At 32.8% G+C, this 22,730-nt stretch overlaps 2 protein-coding genes across 5 annotated transcripts in view; both read right to left on the bottom strand.

The window, feature by feature from the left end:
* Window positions 1-8,564, bottom strand: part of LOC143245067 (uncharacterized) — a 30,539-nt gene extending 21,975 nt beyond the window's left edge. The window contains exons 1-2 of one of the 4 annotated variants that reach the window (XM_076490874.1): window positions 8,396-8,564; window positions 1,435-1,544 (exon numbers count right to left, since the gene is read on the bottom strand). In XM_076490874.1, coding sequence (XP_076346989.1) covers window positions 1,435-1,457 — 23 coding nt within the window. In that variant the 5' untranslated portion in view covers window positions 1,458-1,544; window positions 8,396-8,564. Of the gene's footprint in view, window positions 1-1,434; window positions 1,545-4,334; window positions 4,643-7,954; window positions 8,262-8,395 lie in introns of those variants that run through there. The other 3 variants (XM_076490872.1, XM_076490873.1, XM_076490875.1) reach the window with 3 other exon arrangements.
* Window positions 8,565-15,532: 6,968 nt separating this feature from the next.
* LOC143245066 (hippocampus abundant transcript 1 protein-like) overlaps window positions 15,533-22,730 on the bottom strand; it is a 28,902-nt gene continuing 21,704 nt past the window's right edge. The window contains 2 exon segments of the mRNA XM_076490870.1: window positions 15,533-19,762; window positions 21,996-22,186. Coding sequence (XP_076346985.1) covers window positions 19,520-19,762; window positions 21,996-22,186 — 434 coding nt within the window. The 3' untranslated portion in view covers window positions 15,533-19,519.

The following is a 22,730-nucleotide window of genomic DNA, read 5'->3' as shown; positions in this document are numbered from 1 at the left end:
AAACCCCCAGACTTGATCACTTCTACCTCACTGTCAAGACACTTGAGAGACTGAGGTTCACAAAGAACAATTATAATATCTATACATCTCTGTTTAAAATATTTTTATTGTAAAACTTTGTTATTGAACTTTAAAATATTGAAATGTTATTATTTGTCCCAATTTTGTTTCAGTTCCTAAAATGTTTGTTTCAGAAAATAAAAGTACTGAAATTTTATTGTCTGGTGTTCTATTATGATTACATATCATCTGAGAAAGTATTCATGAATACATTCCAATGTATTCACATTTGAATAATGAACATTTTTTCTGTATTCATTTTCATAAAAATATGAAGTATTCATACTTGTAATCAATTACTTATTCTCCAATATTTGCTCCATCCATGCCACTGACAACCATTTTCATATTAGGCTACTATTTGAGTTATATGTACCCCCATTTCTACGATACATTCGCAACACCACAGATGTCATGTATCACATAATGTTGCACACAACTACCTAACAATCCACACCCTATATAATGAAATATTAAACAATACCATTAAAATAGCTTCAATAGATAAAATTACACAAGTAAGACAAACAGTAAAGTTTACATTTCTCTTACCTGAAAATACGTTTACAATAGATACCCACATCTGCAGAGCACAGACAGTTAATACTTCATACCACTGCCAAAAAGTTTTCCATATGGTTCTCATGCAAAAACTTTTTGACACTGGTGCAAGGTATTAGCTATATGTTTTGTGAAGGTTAGAGTAACATTTCTGAATAATAGTAAGAAATCATACCTTTTAATTATTGGAGGAAAGTAAGAAATGTTTCTGATAATCCTAATCTTACATTTAGAGTCATAAAGCTTCTCAAAAGTTAATCAGAATCTTCACTTTTTATGTACCAATAGACATTCAATTCTAGTATATCACTTCAGTCAACTGATTAACACAATAATTATTAATCTTAAATATCCTAACACACAGTTTTTTTCAGAATGAAATAACATTTCTGATTTTTAAGCAATATTGTAATGATTACAATATGATCGTGTAAACATGCTAGTTAACTTCAACTGGACACCTTGTATTGGACAAAAGAAACTGACTTAAACCACTTTTAAAAAATAGTCATTTTATGAAAATCACATCAGAAAAATACTGTAACTAGCACAGGAAATATTTTTATTCATTCAGAAATTATATGTGATTTTTAATACATACATAATAACTAAACAGATCAGTGCAACATGGACAATTTCTGTACAAGATGGGCACACTAAAAAGTTTTAAAGTAAATACACTATCTGAATGAGAAATAAATTACCTACACATTACTTTCATAAATCCATACATCTTAGCACTTCAGTTATCAATTTACTTAAGAGAAATAATCTTAATTCAGTCAAAAACTAGATCACAGGATCAAAACTTACGACTTTCTTCGTATATTATTCATTATTCACTCAATCAGCTCTCTACCAGTTTTGTTCTTCAAAATACTAAGAATTTCTATGGAGTCCCACAAGACCAGATTCTGGATTATCTAGATTTATCAAATATCAAAGCATTTTAACATGGAACAATAAAATTTGTGGTTGTACATAATTTACACATATATTTTTACCTGAAGGATAGCAAAGACTGATGACATACACTGAATGTCAAAAATCAGTCATCGCATAGCACAGATGCCACTTTTAATGGCAGAATCATTACATTCTAAAGTTTGTAAACTATATGTTTACAATAAGGTTATATTAAATCAGCTTTGTTGATTTAAACAAAATTTTGACAATAAGGTCAAATGGAATAAATATTCCTTCAACAGTTTGCTGAAGGATAGCAAAGACTGATGACATACACATAACAGAATTTCCCAACTGGGAGAACATAACTGATATGATTACCATGGAACCTTATTATTTATATCACATGCTTTAACTTCTCTTTGAGTACTGTGATATTTTTAAATTTACTGATGATACAATGATTTTGGAAAGAGATGATACTACTTCAAATGTTTCTTATGTCATAGTAACAAAGCCAAAATGTTCAAAAATACTTTTTATATTACCTCAAAACTTCTCCCTCAACTAGAGAATCATTGGTGGCAAGGATCAGACATAAGTCTGGGATTTATCTGGTTTTGGTGAGATTTATGAAGTTTCCAAATTACAATAGAAAACCCAGTAATAAAAGTAGCAGCATTCTGTCAATTCAGAAGAAGGAAAACAGGTCTCTAACTTCAAGTGCAAATGAAGAAAGGACATGTAATTTAACAAAACAAAACAAAAAAAAGAGATAACTAAACAGTATATGTGACCACTGCTGATAAGGTGGTGTAACCACTCCAAAACCCTTTCTTTGACCACACATAGCTCCCAACTACATTAAGTTATTATTGTATGGGTTGCATATTTAGGTAGTAGATTCCAAAGTTTCCAACACTTTCCAGAAACACGTAGTAGATTATCTTGGTTTTTGCTCTGCCAGCTACAAAACACTACTTTGGCTGTGGTTAAAGGAGATCCTGTGTTAAGTGTCATGCACATTGCACTGATATATAAAGAATTAGAAAAACATTATTTTTTTAGTGTGTAAGAAGATCACTGATGTTGAATAATAAATGTTTAGAAGTGTGATGACTAACGATTAGTTTGACACCAATTTCAATGAATAAATGTAGAGGTTGGAAATACAAACTTAAATATTATGTGCAATAAGTTTAAGGTTTGAAAACTTAGATTAAAATCTCATTAGAAAAACTATCTTTCTGTCAGTTCCAAGCTTACAGAACTACCTCAAATAAGTGCAATGGATTCCAAATAATATATATGTTTTTAATTTTGTACTTTTAGGTTGACAGGTGACCTCAATGTCTATATACTGTATTGTTTTTATGTTAAGGTCATAATTTCAGAAATAAACTTCAAGACAGATTCAAAGTCTTTTCATTCTTCATTTAAACTGTACCTCATAAAAATCACAATGACTTCACAGGAAATGTCTGATCAATGAGTGTTATTTTTATCTACAACATCTCACTGATGAGTTTTGAAGTGGCTTAAAAGTTCAATTGTTAAATAATGGATCCATCTACAACAATTGCCCAGCATATTGCTGGAGAAGATATCAAAAATCACTAACCTTACATATGTATAATAAACTACCAGGCTATCAACACAGTGAAGATTCTACTGTAAGTATAACTTTTCACTGTCAATTATATATGCAAAAAACAGCTGGTATGGGTAGAGAAAGCACTATGTAGAAGAGCTAACAACGTTTTGACCTTCTTTAGTCATTGTTGACTGGATTCAAAATTTGATTGAGCTACTGCTTTACAAACTTATGTGAACTAGTTTGTAATCAACTTGTAGATTATCAAACTTTAATATTACATATGAGTTAATGTCTTAATTCAAAAGTAAATATTAAAAGAACCCACCTAAATATAAATTTTAGTGAGTCAAGTGTTATATTGAATGCAGCAATGGTTAATAGATATTTGTGACATCAAAATACTAGGTCTATAGTTTTGTACAAATTAGGAACTCAAATTACCAATACTTACAAACTAGAATATAAAATAAGAACCTCATTATCTTTTCATTCTGCTGAGATATAGATTATGTACTGAATCAAAACACAGTGGTCCTGCTCACCTCTTTCCATTTTTAGAAACAATCTCTTATATATTCTTACTACAATATATGACATGTGAATAACTAACTGATAGCTCAAATTGACTCCTAGTGGTTTTGTCTGGTTTTAATCTGTGAAAAGGCTATCATGTTTTTTTTTATGAACCAAGATTCAAAGAGGTAGGTTGCGTCTTTAGTCTGCTCGAAGTTTCATACTTTTTTTAGACCTAAATACAGCTTTAATACTAAGCATAATAAATTGTAGTGGAATTCCATGATATCCATATTGTTATCTATGATTTTTTGGCTATTCAACTGTGTGTGTGTATATATATATAAACCTAAAAAAACTATCCTCCACACATGAAATTTTATGAGGCTTGGCAACCCATGTCCATCAGTAACCAAGTACAAAGGTCATAGCTGGAAAAGATAATTGTTTGCTTTACTTCTTCATTTATTCTTCTATATTTTAAGAAAAATAAGTTTCACAACTTATTTCTAAAGAGTAATAATCTGTATTCATATATAATGTATAACAATTTAAATATTAGTGTATAATACAAAATACTACTCCACTAAAACATAACAAAGCCCAGGTCAGTTTCATATTACTGGATATGGTAACAACTGCAATTTGTATAATATAAAATCTTACTATTCAGGCAAGCAAAAATTGTCCGTTTTACCTACTAGAGTTTTTCTGCAGTGTTCACAGGTAAAATGAGGTGCCCAAGGTTTGTCTTGATCCCCGACAGCCATGCTGAAATATGCCTTGTAGGCTTCACACATTTTAGCATATGCTGTCAGAGAGTACTTTGTCATTCTTATCTTGATAAATTGACCACATACATAGCAATATGTGTCTGGACAATGTTTGCAGCTTCTTGATGCCATCTCTGATAAAATCAGATAGGTCTATGTGTTCACTTAGGCAGCAAGAGCTAAACTGAAGTGGTGAGTGGTGAGCCCCTGTATATATATATTAATATTGAAAGTTCTAGAAAATTCTCTATCAGCTACTCAGTACTGAATTTACCTGAAATGTTCTGGAAAATGGGTAAATTTGAAAATTTCATTACCCAGGTCACAAAAGCAAAGTTTGAAGAGAAAAATAGGTCTTTTCCATTTACTTAGGCATAAGCAATTGGAAAATAACACAAAAAAAACAACAAAAAGCATAATTTTTATTTCCTAATCCTTTTATAATAGTTATGATGTTGGTTAGTTGATAGACCCCACATAAGGTAACAGTATATAGCCTTACTGAAAACAAATGTTTGAAATGTATTTAGTAAGTTTTAGAGATTACAAAAATAATATTTGAGACTTTAGGGATGAAAAATAGATTTTTTTAATCATAACATGAAATCACTTTGCACTTGGACTAGTAACCAGACTTGATATGTTCACAAATAAATATTTAATAAAACTATTTCATTAAAAAGTCAGATTTTTTGTATACAAAATACTTGTAATCTTTACTAAAAGCCTAACAAAAATTTAAGATACACATACTATGTCAAAAGTTATAGCATAAATACTTAAAGTGTGCAAATGTGTATATGAACTTTATATTATACCAAGCACACTGTGAAAGGGTTAATGCAGGAATCAGACATAATAGATAGTTTCATGCTGAAATGTTTTGCAGATAGATACTTTCACTACCTTTGCATGAAAATATTATTTGCACTGTGTTTCATAAATTTGACTGGTAGTATTTCTGTCAGGCAGTACTGAAATGAAGTAATTTGTGAAAACATAAAATTTATGAATACTATATCTGAACATGGTAACCTAATATTTATGTGAAAATTTTTAAATCATGTAGACCGAATTACTTTAAATAACTCAATTTTCAGAATATATTTCTAACATAGTTCAGTATGAGCCAAGTTCTACATGCAAGCTGCCAGAGTGAGATATTGTAATTCTATCACAAATGACAATTCTTGTTGCTGCTAGATAAAGGAAATGTCAATGATGTTTTCACAGGCAGAAAAATGAGGTTAAACATGTTTTTCAATCTATACCAATCATTAATGCGAATACTTGCACCTTCAATTTTTTTCCTACCACTTTGTGTTACCAAGCTATATTAGTGAACAATCATGTCATTGGATGGAATATGGTAGGTACAAGAAAGCTGCAGGCCATTATGATGTCACTGATTACCATGGAGGCAGCTAATGGTTTGGTTGAGTTTATGATCATCAGATGCTAGTGTCAACTGAAGTCCATAGGTAGTAGGGATCATGTCCTTCTGGCTGAATATTTGTGAGTACATGTGACCTGTAATCAATATGCTGAACCTTGATTTTAAGTTTGTTTTATACTTTGTCCTGAACAATGTATCTTTTTATGTAAAGGAGGCATTGCAACCTTAACCCAAACTCTTCACAGTTTTTGTGATTAATTCAACTTTAGTTGACCCTATGTTTTCACTCTTGATTTTACATACTTAATACCAATTTCTTAACTCTTCCAGCTATATTAAATTTCTTTTGAATAGGTTAGTAGAGTTTCTTGTATTCTATAGTTGTAAATAACGACCTCAAATTGATGAAATGGAAAGAAAAGATTTTTTATTTTAATGATACTTTGGAATTTCAAGTACTTCCTCCACCACCTGAAGTTGGACTTACTTTTATGTCTTTGGGACCAATGAAAACACAATGTCTAATGATGCATTCAACACGTGGGCTTGAGGCAGAAATGGCCCTCTGAACTCTTACAGTCCTAAATTACCACTAACCACCTCACCAATGGTAATTCAACTGATGATGCAATCAAGGAATCATGAGGAATGGATGCAGGTGGTGAGTCCACAACATTTAGAAAGACAGCTACCTTCCTCTTCTACAGAAATAATCCCCATTGACAGAAGTGTTGTTAGGTGCATAAAAGATTCAAGGTCCAGACCAATAAACATGGGAATTTTCAGTGTTTCAGTATGATAGAGATCATGGTTTTCTTTTAAGATTTTTCAAAGCACCAACTGTGGATTCAGGGCACTGTCAAATGGAATCAAGGCATACAGAGCCCAGCTACACCTCTGCCTACTGATGGGAAAGAGAACATGCCAGAGTGTCAGAGAAAAGTGATAAAGTGCCCTTTCAAAGAATGCTTTGTTAAAAGACAAGCATAACTAGGGATGTGTGCAAATTTCTTGCACAAACATGACATCATGCATCTTTGCTCAGTAGCAGCTTCCCACTACTTCATCACGTAAAATTAAACTGGATTCTGACATAGCTGCTCCTTGAGCTACCTCTATCATCCTCATGCCAAGGAAGACTCCCACAGTAGCAGTACACATTGTGGAAAAATCAATGGAGTGCAAACTGCTTTAGACAAGTTTCCATAGTGGACATCAGAGCATCAACCTATATCAATCAGTCTACTGATGGTGTTCTTAGCCTTTATTCCTGAAAAAAAAATGTTATAGAGAGTATCACTTCCCACAAAGCCCTTTACTGAGATTCACGTTTCAGCAGTTAAGTTTGATGGTGAAATAGGCATCCAGGTGAACAGATGCTTGGCTACTTCATAATCATAAGAAGATCTATCTGCTAGAGCAATGAAAGTTGACAATGCAGTTAGAAGATATACATAGACTCTGATAATGAGAATTCAGACAACTTTTAAGACTGGTAATTTTACTTTTAGTATGAAAATCACTTTGCACTCTGACTTACTCATTAAAGGCTTCATAAATTCTATGATAAATCTTTAGTATAAATACTTTATTAAAAAAATGGACTTTTTCGCATGCCCAAGACTTACATTATTAACTAAAAGTATACCAGATTTCATGAAGATACATTTAATACCACCAGAGTGATAGTACATGTAGTTTCATGGTGACAAAGTTGGTCAAATGGACCAAGTCCACATAAAGTTGAGAGTTTTCATGTCTCAAGTACAGTTTGTTAGAATATTCACTTTAAACAGGGGTAGACTTTTTACTCTTTTTGTTTTACCAACAAATAATGAGAATGACTGTAATAGCAATTTTATTGTAATTATAAATTATAATGACCCTATAGCTGAAATGGTAAGCATGCTTGGCAATGGGGATTCAAGCTCACAGTTTGCAAGAGACCAAGCTCTAACCACGGGTTATGCCAGGCTTCCCAGAATAACTACAGTGGTAGTGGTACTAGTACTATTACTTATTTTGTTATTACTAACACCAGTTATATTAATAGTAATATTAGTTGAGCTAGTAGCATGAAGTAAAATATGACATCAGGGCAACTACGACATGATAATTTTATCTTTAATACATTAATGCTCAACTTACTGACTAACACTGATAGTGACTGCGTTCAAACACGTTAAAACTTTAAACTGAAAGTTGATTTGAAATTAACTCTGAAAAGTTAAATCTACATCTTCAGTTGAACTTTCACACGCCGAACTTATAAGTTTCACTGTCAATTATAAATTGTAATTCGTGATAAATACTTGAACTAGTTAAGTTACAAGAACAATTAATTAAACATTCTAACAATTGCTGAGTTACTGTTATTAAAAATTCATTTATTCTAATCATTTATCCACACCATTACCAGTCTTTATAATCGGTCTACGCCCAAAAATATTCGAATTGTTTCAATAAATAATATAATACAACGCCTTCTATTATGAATATTTACAATATAATTATTTAAAATATCAGGTTAGTTTGGTTTGGTTTGAATATCGCGCAAAGCTATACGAGGGCTATTTGCACCAGCCGTACCTAATTTAGCATTGTAAGACTAGATGGAAGGCAGCTCGTCATCACCACCCATCATCAACGCTTGGGCTACTCTTTTACCAACGAATAGTGGGATTAATCGTCACATTATAACGTCTTCACAGCTGAAAGGGCAGTATGTTTGGTGTGATAGGGATTGGAACCCGCAACCCTTGGATTATGAGTCGAGTGCCTTAACCACCTGGCCATGCCGGACCAAAATATCAGGTTGGATTTTTGCGTGCAAATTTGAAACTCGATTTCCATTCGTGGAAAGAGAAGCATTATCGTAAATTTGTCAGAATAACATGTATATTGTCTGGTTTATTTCAAGCTCACTTTATTTTTTCTTATTTCAGAAACTAAATAATATTTATATTGATTTTTGTCACCATAGATAAAATTAATATTCGTGTAATTTTCTTACACGAGTATTCCTTTTAAATTGCCTCCCGCTAGTACAGCGGTATGTCTCCGGATTTACAACGCTAAAATCAGGGTTTCGATTCCCCTCGGTGGACTGAGCAGATAGCCTTTGTGGCTTTGCTGAAAGAAAAACACAAACACACAAACCTTTTAAATTATTATAAGGTTCTGGCCAACATTATTGCTGATGCTAATACATTCAGTTTAGCCACTGGTAGCTCAACGTTAAATCTGAATGGTTATAACGCTAACATTTGGGCTTTAGTACCCGTGTTTTACAAAGAATATATAGTCTATTGTGTAGCCGTGCGTTTATAACAAGTGAATAATCAAACGTCCCATAAGTTAATCATACTACTAAAAAATAAAACTGTCTCAATTGGAGCCTACCTGTTTTGTTTAAACTTTTAACTTGTCTTCTCGTCCTACCAATCCCATGAATTACCTTGTTAACTTCATTAGGTTCACTTTCTACCCTTCTGTCCAGAAAATAAAATAAGTCAAGAAATAATAAAAAACATCCGTCCAGGAATCATCTTAGTAGTAGTCCTCTAAACAATTTTCAACAAGGAAACCAAAACTGCAGATGAGTATTCAAAATGTGGCTCAAGTAATAATATATTTAATGATATAATTACACCTTTTTACTTACATTACGATAAAAATGTTTGTATGTCCCAAAATTGTCTTAGCTTTACTACTACCATCAACCCACTGCATGAATAATTTGAGTGACTTATTCGTTATTACGCTGAGATCCTATTTTCCTATGATGTTGTTGAGTGAGTTCCCATTTATAGTGAACATCTGATCCAGTTATGATAGTCCAAATGCACTACCATGCAACTTACTAAAATCAAATATAATTTTCCAAATATCTGTCCAACTTACTAATTGATCAAAGTTATTTTGCAAAACCATAATGTCATCAATTCAATAAAAAATACTCAATAATGTAATATCACCAGTAAGCTTTGTTAATTATATGCTACTATCAGCATCATTAATGTAAATGAAAAATCAAACGCTCAAATACTGAACTCTAAGGCCTACTGTAAGTAATGAGGTATCTTCAAGTGAACTGTTATTTGTTATTAAGCACAAAGCTACAAAAAGAGCTAGCTGCCCACCACGGTGTTGAACCCCGTTTTTTAGCAATATAAGTTCGCAGACATGCCACTGTGGAGTCAGGTGAACTGATTTCTGCACACGTATTCTGGGTATGACGTTAAACTGCATGCAGTAGTAGGACGATCAACTATCAGAATAAGTATAAGACAATACTCTCTAGTTACTGACGCCTCTAGGTCACCCTTAACACCCATTAACCTCTCTTACCAGGATTACAATTGAAGCCATTGAGTGCGCAGGGTGATGGATCATCTCATCCAGTAGATATCTGGTGCAACTGGGGCGACAATAAAGGAAACTCATTCAAATTAGTTGAGCACTGCAATCTTCAGCAAGAAATGGCAATATATTGCAATGTTTTTCCAAGCATAATCTACGGTATTTCACAAATCTGGGAAAACCCATACTGGTGTGAAAGTGGTCTCACATGGAAATAGGGAAAACGCCTCGCTATGTAAGAAAACTGTGTGTAACAGATGACTCCTGACTACCAGAATGTTAGTTTCTACATTCAGAAGAGAGCAGTCAAAGTGGTAAAGTGGAATATGAGTCGAAGAGATTAAAGGTCAGTACTCTAGGTCTCTAAGAAAAACGTTGGAAAGATTCTGGAACAATTGTTTCAGAAGATAATTTATAATCAGGAAGTTAACTGCACAAAAGAAGAGTTGGATCAGTTTTGGATGAAGAAAACTCAAAGTAATTGTATGAATTTTGGGCAATATCTGATAGAGCGATGCTTGTGATAAAGGATAAAGTTTTCAACATTATAACAATGCGTGTCCATGCACTGACAGTCGAAAATGAAGTAGACGACATTGATACTTTCTATAAAGATCATAATAAAGCAAAAAAAATCAATGTAAACGGCAAGAAATAATCATAATAATGGGAGATCTAAATGAGACAGTTGGTTGTGAGCGAATGAATATTTTTGTTGAACCACAAGAACTTAGAGATAAAAATGAAAGAAGAGAAAAATATATTGCTTACTATGTTGCAAATGACCAAGTAACTTATAACACATGGTTTAAGCACCACACAAGAAGAAAATACATACGGAAAAGTCCTAGAGAACATGTTAGAAACCAAACTTATTGCATCACTATCAACAGAAGATTCAAAAATTGAAAACCCACACAAGGGTTGATTGCGGAAGTTATCATGCCCTCGTATGCACCATCAAGATGAAACTGGGTAACTTTAAGGAATCAAAAGCATAAAATGCTCGATTTTGCAATTATAATAGAAAAAGATCTAATTAATTAAAAGTAAAAGTTACATTTAGAAGCGCTTTAAAGAACTTGATGATGAAGAAGACGTCAAAATTGGAAATTTTAGAATAAGCACTAATTGAAATAGCCGAGGAAGTTAAATCCATTAAAATTAAGCAAAGAAACAAAAACACACACACACACAAACAGAAGTGAATAGAAGAGGAATTCAAGTTCATGGAAGATAGAAGGTTTTGGTTTGGTTTGTTTTGAATTTCGCGCAAAACTACAAGAGGGCTATCTGCACTAACCGTCCCTAATTTAGCAGTTATCACCACTAACTACTGGACTACTCTTTTACCGACGAATAGTGGAACTGATCGTCACATTATAACGCCCACACCGCTAGAAGGGCGAGCATGTTTGGTGTGATGGGGATTCGAATCCGTGACCCTCGGATTATGAGTCGAGTGCTTTAACCACCTGGCCCCTGAAGATGGAAGAAATATGAAAAGCATAGTACGGAAGAATGTAAGAAACTTGAAAAAATACTTCCATCAAGTGTAATAAAGAAAAGAAAAGCTGGATGAAGGAAAAAAAAGGATAAATATGTCATATTAATGCACATGAATATCAAAGACATTGCAGGTAAAAGATGATGCACTTCTAGCAGATGTATCAAAGCTAAAAATGGTGATGTAATTATCCAATGATAACAAGTATTAAAAATAGACAGAGCACAGCACTGTGCAAAAGTATTAGTGCAGGGTCAAAAATTAGATTTCACGCTACTTTTAAAGAACAACGGAAGATAAATCACAGGTCAAACATCAACATTTTATCAATTGTTATATTTAGTACAAAGAAACTCAGTAAAAGTGTTTGGGTTCAGCAAGCAGGTAATATTTTGTGTTTCCTCTTTTGATTCAATAACTACAAACAGTCTTTTAGGCATTCTTTAAACATATTTAATTGAAATGTTCTTTGGGATTTTGTTCCAAATATCTCTAATACACTCCCATAAAGTTCCTTTTGATTTGTCAAGTGTTTGGTGTATCAACTGGGTTGAAATCGGGGCTCTGTGGGGGCCATAGCATCATTTGAATGAATCCAGCAGCTTTATTGTTTGTTTGTTTTTTAGCTAAGTAATTTCTACACAGGTTGGACGAGTGTTTGGAGTCATTATATTCTTAATAGTAGAATGTTTTTATCAATAATACGCATACCATTGGGTATACCACAACGGATCACTATCTGATGGTACTTGTACTGGTCCATTATTCCATCTATTCTCCTGTCACCTCAGCAGAAAAACACCCCCAAACCATCACAGTGTCTACCCATGCTTCATAATAGGTGATATGCATTAAATTTTTAGCGTTAAAACCTTAAAACTTGCTGCTGAGCTAGTGATGGGTTTCTTATTTATAGAATTTCTGGATAACAAAAATGATTGTTTTAGCTAATAATCTGATACTTCATACAGGTATTTTAGCTAAATTCCAGCTATCAAATAATAGTATTCTTCAAATTAGCAAGTAAACAACTGAATGTTATTTCATTAATTCAACATTTCAAAATATATCGTTGTTTTATATCCGAAAACATCTATGTCTGAATATATTGTGACAAAGCAAGTTCTTTTTTTTTTTATTAAGGGTTTACTCTTAAAATGTTTGTTTCGACATTTCGTGCAAAGCTACACGAGGACTATCTGCGCTAACCGTCTCTAATTTAGTAGTGTGAGGCTAGAAAGAAGGCAGCTGGTGATCCCCACCCGGAGGCAACTTTGGGCTACTCTTTTTACCAACGAATAGTGGGATTGGTCATCACTTTATAACGCCCCCACAGCTGAAAGGGTGAGAATGTTTGGTGGGAGGGGAAATCGAATCCGCGACCTTCAAATTGCGAGTCGAGTGCCTTAACCACCTGGCTATGCAGGGTCCTTTTAATATGTCTAATTAGCTTCTTCTCTTTTATATTAACTATACGAGTTAAAACTGTTTTTCTTTGTACAATCAGTTAGATTTAAAGCTTCCAGCCAACTCACGTAAACCTGTGTTCAAATTATTTATAACTTTCATTCCTCAAAATTTGTCTATTTTCTTAAAACTAGCGTTATACAGGGGAAAGAAGGTAGTAATATGATATAATGCCATTTGTAAGTACTGTACGTTTATTTTTCAATGTTATTGTCAAACACCAAGCTATAAAATAGGTAATCTGTTCTCTGTTCACCGCAGCTCTCAGGATCAAATTTTTAATGAAGCAAGTTTTCATACTTACCGCTGAGCCGATGGTGGTGGTGATGGAGAGGTTAAGTCTGTTTGTTTTTTGATTTCGCGCAAAGCTACTCGAGGGCTATCTGCACTAGTCGTCCCTAATTTAGCAGTGCAAGACTAGAGGGAAGGCAGCTAGTCATCACCACCCACAGCCAACTTTTGGGATACTCTTTTACCAACGAATAGTGGTACTGATCGACACAGTATATCGCCCCCACGGCTGAAAGGGCGAGCATGTTTGGTATGACCGTGATTCGAACCTGCGATTCTCAGATTACGAGTCGAACGCCCTAACCATCTGACCTTGCCGGGTCAAGGTTAAGTCTGGAAGCATGCACAATTATAAGTTGCAACATGCGCCAAAAATACTTATATAAACTATAGAAAAAAATGTTAATTTATATTTAAAAAAATAAATAAAGCTTCAAAACAACCAATATTCGTTTTCAGTTTGTCTGAGCGGTTATATATTTATTTATAAAACGTAATGGATTTTAAACAACCTTTAAAGAATTCATCCGCCAACTAGTCAAAGGTATGCTGTTTTCATACAGCACGTTTTAAAGCTAGAATGTAATACAAGAGTAATTTTTTTATTCGTTGTTGTTTATAATCAACTCGTTATGGAAAACACACAAATTATAATTGTGTAACGATTGTAGCAGTCGGACCGTACGTAATACACCGTTAATGGATTTGCAAATTTGTGGAGAAATATTCGTTCTGTACGGGAGTGACACCATACAAACTTACCAAAGATAAACAATGCAAATAACATAATACCAGCAACTAGACCTGCGATAGATATACTCATCGTGTGATTGAAGAAAGAGGTTTTACGTAATTATAAAGGAATAATATAAATGTTTATTTCTTATTTAAACAAAGATACACAATGAGCTATCGCTGCTGTGCTCACCACACGTACTTTAATCCATTTTTATGTTATAAGCCTCCACACTTACCGCTGAGGGATATATTTGAAAACGTTCACTTAAATGCCAAATATGCATTAAAATAAATTATAATTACCTAGGGTCAAGGACTAACAATAATTTTTGTTTGGCTCAAATTTTTAAGCCAGGTGAAAAAGGATTGTTAAGATTCGGTTTATTTGAAATTTCACGTAAAGCTACATAAGAACTATCAGCGCTTGCCATCCCTAATTTAGCAGTGATAAACTAGAGAGAAGCCAGCTCGTCAACACCACCCATCACCATCTCTTGAACTACTTTTCTACCAACAAATAGTGGGATTTCCCGTAATATAAGTAGGCCATCACGTCTTAAAGGGTGAGATGTTCATTGTGACAGGAATTTGAACCCGCGATTTACAAACTGCGAGTCGAGTGTCTTAACCATTAGGCCATGCCAGGTCTCGGTTTGTTTAAAGTTTTAGAGCAAAGCCAAAATAGGCTGTCTGCTGTGTCCGCCTGGGTAATTGAATTTAGCATAAGTGTCTGTGTGTGTGTTTTCTTATAGCAAAGCCACATCGAGCTATCTTCTGAGTCCACCGAGGGGATGGAATCCCAGATATTAGCATCGTAAATCCATAGACTTACCACTGTCCTGGCAGGGAACATCATAAGTCTATAAACTGGTCTTTTACTACAGCATGAAAAATAATGTTCAACCAATATCACAGCCAAATCTTCAATGGAATTTTAACAATCATACCAATGAAGCAGTATTTATGAAATTATACTATAAAAAGAAACTAAAGTGGTGAAGAATGCCTAGTTATTCTACAGATCAGCAGTTCTCACTCTGTTCTATTGAGGAATATATAATGGGACTTGTACATTTCTGTCTTTATACAATCTTCACATGAACCATCTGAATGGAAACAGCAGACCACAGACTGAGAATTTCTCCAATACCTGATACTATAAATCTCAGTATCATTTAGTGTATTTTAGATATAATTTTTTTTCTATTGGAAAAAAGATTTAAAACTCTAAACTATGTGTAAATACACCTGGTTTGTAACTGTTTTGACTTTGTTTCTTCTCATCAATATTAGATTCTAGACCTCAGTATTAAAAGTTACTGTCTTAAAAAGTTATGAAGTAACTTTAAGCAATGATCTAGTCAGTTAAAAACCTTTATTACAATTTCATCATGACAAAATATATATATTAAACCAAAAGAACTAGTGAAAAGGTACAAAAAGACTGATTAATCATACACGTATTAATAAACTTTGTTTTAATTATACTCACTTATCCAGTTGTTACTTCAAAAATTAAAAAAATACTCAAAATAGTGTAATAAGTTACTTGTATTAAAAGGTATTATTGTATTACAGTTACTTGTATTTCAGGTATTAATAAGCAACAAACAAACTCACTCCTTAAGCAGTAACAGTTAAATGCTACAGTTAAATTTGTGCTAAATGTTAATTATAAAATTCACCTTAATTTTTTTGTTCTCCCCTACATACAGTTTCTGGCATGATACATAATGTCACATATATTTAAATAGGTATTTGAAATTTAATGGTATTTATTGAGGACCTCAAGTTTGTTTTTTTTATTCCAATTCCACTTTCACTATTTGCTGCATACTTTCTTTAAACAACCCAAATTCCTGGTACCACAGAACAAGTTTCTAATATTATGTATGTTACTCAAATATAACTACTGAGTAGAAATGGTTAAAAGATCCATTGCTCTTGACCTTTTATGTAACTTTTTTTTCATAATATAATGACTAAAATAATTCATCAAATCATATTTTTCAAACACAGCTTTTATGTAATTTTAAAGAGATTAACACAAATTTCTCTAATGGATAAAAATACTTAAAACAGCAGCAAATTCAGCATTTGAACTTTTAACATAGTTGTATTTAGAATATATTCAATGAGTCATAACATACATCTACACAAATATTTAAGACAAATGTAATCCATGGATTATGTCAGGGTCTTTTCACTAGAAAATTTTACTTAAAGGAAAGAAAACTAGCTCTTTAACTATTAAAGAAAATTCTGGGTAATACAAATCCTTATGTATAACAACCACCATTTAATAAAAGTTTGAACATGGACCTACTCATCAACTTTGAAAATCATGCTACAACACAAAGGGAGCACTTGTTACATACAAATTCACAAGACAAATAAAAGCTAAAATATAATGTTCATTAGTTTCCATCTTTAATAACCCCCTAGACCCAGGTAAGTAAAAATGCATGTGTCAAATCTGTTTTTGAATTGCATTGAAAATTTAATGCGTCTTATAAACTTAACATCAAAACACAGTTAATAAATCAAATTAACTATTTGATGAGTTTTAATTTTTTAAAGTTTAAAAGCAAATATTTAAACTTTCAACCTTCACCTTTCTCCGACATGTGACATTTGTGTACTCCAAATTGCACAAATTAGATAACCTTACTTGTTTGTTGTCACAGACAATGTTAATGAATGGGTAATGGTCTGCCAACCATTGGTATTAAAGCCCTCAGACTTCACATAATATTTCCAACTCTATTTGAGTTACTGAGTTTTAATACAAATTACAGACTTGTAAATATTACTAACACATAACTTAACATCATAGTCTCCAATTACTTAATTTTATTTAGATATACACCATACATTCAAACTTACACACACTATCACATTATTTTTCACAAAATGTCAGTAACTGTCTTTGACATTTAATATTACGGTTATTTATAACCAACAGAAGGAGAAAACTAATTTACTGATTTACACATAATGCTAGCTTGATCTCATAACACATTCTGAATCCTTCACTATACAGTTTACAAGTGTCTATCATCAAGTTCAACCAGTTGAGGGAATTATTTAAGTACACTCCTGGCTTAGTAATAAAGCCATTTAAATTATAACAGTCATAGGACACTGTTCTTTGTATGCATTACTATTTTGTGTTTTAAATTCAGTATAGTACTAACAAAAACCTAAACAAAAGTCAGGGTTAGCTTTCAATGATACTTTAAATCTTCAAATGCACAAAAGTACAAAAACCATATGCAGGTATCAAATTGTTTTGTTTATGCATATTTTTTGTTTTTCATTATAAAAGTAAAATGTAAAAACTGAAAGCTCATGAGGTCAGATTAGAAAACACAAATGATACAAATTAAATAAAAATATTTTCTCTACAAGTATGTATGCAAGAAGTTTACCAGGTGATTTCTAGCTTGTTGTACATGTTTCATGGTTGGAAACAGTTCAAAATGTAATAAAACGATAAAATTAAAAAAGATTTAAATTGTTACGAGTGAAGCTGTTCAGGATAAAACAATTTTAATTTATATTTCCCCCCCAATCTGCAGCCATCATAGACAGAAAACACTATAATTTTGATTTATTTCTTATCATTTTTGGTGGTTAAAGAGTTAATCAAATGGACTAAGTCTATAAAAGCATTAAAGAGTTGAGGAAATATAAAATCTTACTAAAAACACTTTTGATATTAGTTTAGGAGGTTCTACAGATTATACATATGAAATCTGAAAACTGGAAGAGGAAAAAAATTATTAATCTTAACATGAAAACACCTCACACAAACTACACATATATACATAAAAACTTTTAATAAGAATATTTAATTGACAAATCTGATTTTTGGAACAAAAGACTTGTAATGTTCACAACAAGCCTGTGAAATTTTGTGAAGAAATACTCACTGCAATTGAAGTTACAGTATGTATAGTTTTATGGTGGTTGCATGGTTGGTCAAAATGACCAGAGGGTTAATGTATCACAAAATGTGCATGTTGTTCTGTTTATAACACTAATTTACTTTGTGAAAATAAAGTGTTTACATCATGCAAATCTCCAGTATGCAGTCTTATTTAAAACTTCCTTGATAGCAGTTAGGTTTGATGTATTATATAAATATAGCAGTTTATTTTCATTCAACAGGTTATGATTATCAGGTTTTCATGATAGAATCAGTATATGTGCAACAGCAAAATACTGGAATAATGAAAGATTAGAAAGTGTTATACTTTCAAGAATCTCTTGCAAATACTAGATGCTGAGAAGTACAGCAGGTTACAGCTAGCTAGTCTTAAACCACAGTTCACAACTAATACACAACTACACTTTCCAAATTGGTTATATCCTTCTAATTACACCTGTGATTTTAAAAGCATTTTATTAAAGCAATGTTATGTCAGCCATTACATCATATGAGATTTAGCTTGAAAAAGAACCTCACCTCAAACTGACCAGTCTTAGCATCACCAACTTTATGACTAAGAAAAATAGTGGTATAAATACAACTCTTATTTATTAGTCATTAATTATACTTCATATATATAATAATAATAACTATGCAGAATGAGATTCTTGTAATAGATGTTTCAAAGGCACAAGATATATTACTGAATAATGCTACATACATACACCTCTCTCAACTAATAAAAAAAAAAAACATCCATAGTAAGATATGTTTTTTTTTTCTAAAACCTAGTTGCTTTGTACAACAAAATAATATGAGAAGTGATCTTTCAACAGCATTATGAATGAATTCTTGTATCTTTCAGCATTAATATTGCTATCTAATAACAGACTGATAGCTTTTTATAAGTTACAGTGATAACCAGAAAATGGAAGAATAACATCAGTTTTTTTAAGGCTAATTTGAGGTGTTACATATTTAATAACAATATGAAATCTATTAAAGTTTTATGCAAATAAACCCAAATGTACATACACCGTATCATAATATTAAATTAATAATTCTGTTTCAGTGTCCCATAATAAATAAAGTATTTAATGTTTTCTATATTTTCTAAAACATAGATTTCAGTTTTATATCCATTTTGTACAAAAACTGAGTATGAATTTTAAACATCAACTGGGAAGGAGTTCAATTATCATTCCTTTAACCACAATAATTAAGTTTTTCTTACATACATTTAGTATGTAATATTTCATAATTTTAAAGCCATTTTTACCTAATAAACATTCTTGATGCTCTAATGACTCTTCATGACTATGTACAGCACAACCTTGCCTATCTCCATGAACACCATTTGCAGAGTATGCATAACAGTGGAGATACATTTATTTAATGTATATAAAAGGACAGATTATAAAGGTTCTGTGTCTTGTAGGAGGGGTTGACTTCCATCTGTCCGCTTATGGACCATGTCGTGAAGAAAGGGATCACCAGTGGTCATGCTTGCAGCTGGAGAAAAAGGAGGAGAGGTTCGATGTTGCAAGGGAGACCGGGCACTGCTACCAAATGGGTGGGAGTCTGGAATAAAGGCAGCAACTAGAAGGGCTACCATCACCAGGAAGGCTCCAAACACAAAAGGTGGTCCAGGAACCAGCTGGAAAAGGTTTTATTTTGTTGTTCAAAAATTTATACAATTTAGGTCCCCAAAAAATTAGTTTGATCTGATTTCCTTCAAGACAGACTAACTTATATTACTGAAAATGTAGAATTTGACTATATCACTGAACAATTTGCATTTTCACTGTAGTAGCTTCTCTCCTTTTAACATGTATCTTCATTTGAAAAAGCTTTGCAAGGAGTTATTACATACACCATTGAAGTTTTCTGCACAATTAGTAATTATTTGAGTGAAAACTATTTTTACTTGCAGATGCTAGTAATTTCATCTTAAATGTTACAGCATAAGAAGTATTTTATCACTAAATTCTGATCAAAACTAACTAAACAGATCACAACTGAAAAATAACTTAGTAAGTACTGTAGCTAACTCTATATACCAGCTTAAGTAATAGTAGACAAATCCCATCAAATAACTCATAAAATAAAATTTACAATAGTTAATTAATTTTTTCAATTCAATTCCTCCCTTTTAATGGTTTAGTATTTTATGGCACAAAGCAGCTAGGCTATCTGTGCCAAACAACCAGTGAAAAGTTAAAATTAAATTTAGTAAAATTCATGAAAAGAAATTAAGGTAAAACAAAACAAAGTTTTAAACAAACCCAACAAAGAGCATAAAACCAATGATTACATCTAGTCTATAGTGGTAAGAGAAAAACTACAGTAATACAAGTTGTAAAGGACATTCTGTAGCATAACTGTAATTATCATAACTCACCAGGAAGACTAACAGGTGAGTTCAAAAACCACCATCAGGTCACCTTAAGTTGGCCTTTCTATTCCTGGTTCTGAGTTATTTAACATTATGACCATATTCTAATTTCAAAATCAAACTAGATGGACTTTGATTCTTAAAAGGGAATCACATTAAAAAAGGTTTAATGTATAAATTAAAAAACTTAAATGGCATTAAAAAGATTAATGGCCTTTAAAAAAATTAAAAATATGACCAAGGTGGACAGTATCACCATTACCAATAACACTCTCTAATGTTATGGACAAACCTTGGGACAGAACATGTTTAAAATAGTGCAGTTGTTGAGAGTCATAATGACAGCAAGACAATAAAAGGTGGCTTAATGTGACCTGAGTGTTACACAGACAACACATTGGTGCATCAGTACTAGATAAAAGAAAACAACAAATTGAGAAAGTGTGACCAATGCGTAGTCTAGTTAGAACAACTTCCTCATTCTGATCCTTATGGAAGTAAGATGGCTAAAGTCCCATATAGGGTTTTATTTGGAAAGGCTTGTTTTCACATTGCTCACTCCAAATCAACTGCCAAGTGGCATGGAGCCGGCACAACAGTGATAGTGCCGGAGCAGATAGATTCAGCTGTGGTGTCAGCAAGCCCATTTCCACATACATCAACTTGGCCTGGTATTTAGAAAAAATGAATAGAAGTAGATGTTAGAGAAATGAACCAGTCAGTTCTGAATATTGGTGAGAACAAGGTGAGAACTAACATGAAGCAAGAAAAGGGCCAGTAAAAGTTTGTCTGAAAGAGAATGTAGTATACGAAAATGATGTACAACAGGTATTACTGATGTTGAAGACAGCTGCTCAGAATCTTCAAGACGTGGTCGTTTACCTATGAACTGTTTTTTCACTATTTTATTTGAATTTTTATTTGGACTATCCATAACAATAAAAAAAGGAATATTTCACTGCCCACTGACCCCACCCCACCATGGAGCCCAATGAGGGGATGCACTACAATACCAAACAAGGACACTGCACCAACGCCAGGGTTTCGTGAGCACTATACCCAAACACCAGCATCAGATACAATGTTCACAACACCTGTTGAGAACATCCAATACTGGTACTTGGTTGACCCTTGCCAAAATGGACCAGTCAAATGACCCAAGGAGGGCCACCCCAAAGCCACCTATCTACAGGAATTCAAAGCCAAAGTGGTGTGTTAGGGTTGGACTCCTCAACCACCAGGATCCGCTCCTCCCCTTTACGGGTCACCACACACGGCAAACACATGGCTGGATGTTTAGATCCAAGAGGAGGTAAACAGAAAGAACAGAACCTTCCCTGGGAGGTCCCCTCACCACATACAGGAATTCACACCAACAGGCACTTTTAGTGATAATTTCAGTTATAAATGTTTTCACCTTATTAGCATCTTAAAATACCTCCCACCTTAAAGATAAGCTCAAATTAGTAAATGTATTGAAAAAATTAAAGCATACCTGAGTATCTTCTGGATTTAGCATGCCAGTGAAGTTGGAGGATATTCCATTCTGGGAGTTGAAAGCTGACTTTTCTAGGCCAGCTTCATCGTTCAGATCCACGTGGAAGAGATAAAAGATGAAACCATATACAGCAGGTCCCAGACCATTACACAATCCTCTCATTCCTGTTATCATTCCCTGAGCTACACCTGATATGATTAATATCACCTGTTAAAATTTTGTTTGCTAAAATATTTTATCAAGTGGTAATGTTTGAGTTTAATACTATCCTGAACATATCTAGAGAAAGAGCCATAGCAAAATCCCTCAGAAAGACATTTAGATTAAAATTGTATTTTGTGACATGATATAAAAGCATTTGTTGAAATGCAGTTTTACCAAAATAAACTGGCTTTTTTATAATATTGGTTGTTAATCCAATTTTTAAAAATAATTATTCTATAAATCTACCACAAATTAATTACATGAATTATCTTAATTTTGATAGACTGCACTTTTCTGCCTCTGTTTGTCAAGCTTGGTTTTGCAAAATTTACTTATTTCATTTAGCTATGAGATGCGAGGTTAGAGTATACTATGGCTGGGGCTTGTATTTTGCCTTGCAATTTTTGATGGGCTATATTCTAGTTAAGTTTCAATAATTTTCAGTAACTAAGACAGTAACAAAACTACATCCACAGACACATTATACCTTTCAGAAGTCTTGCTAAATATTTAGTTTTTACAGACTTC

The sequence above is a fragment of the Tachypleus tridentatus genome, chromosome 2 (genome assembly GCF_004210375.1).
Source record: "Tachypleus tridentatus isolate NWPU-2018 chromosome 2, ASM421037v1, whole genome shotgun sequence".
Lineage (NCBI taxonomy): Eukaryota > Metazoa > Arthropoda > Merostomata > Xiphosura > Limulidae > Tachypleus > Tachypleus tridentatus.
This window is presented reverse-complemented; position numbering and strand designations above follow the sequence as displayed.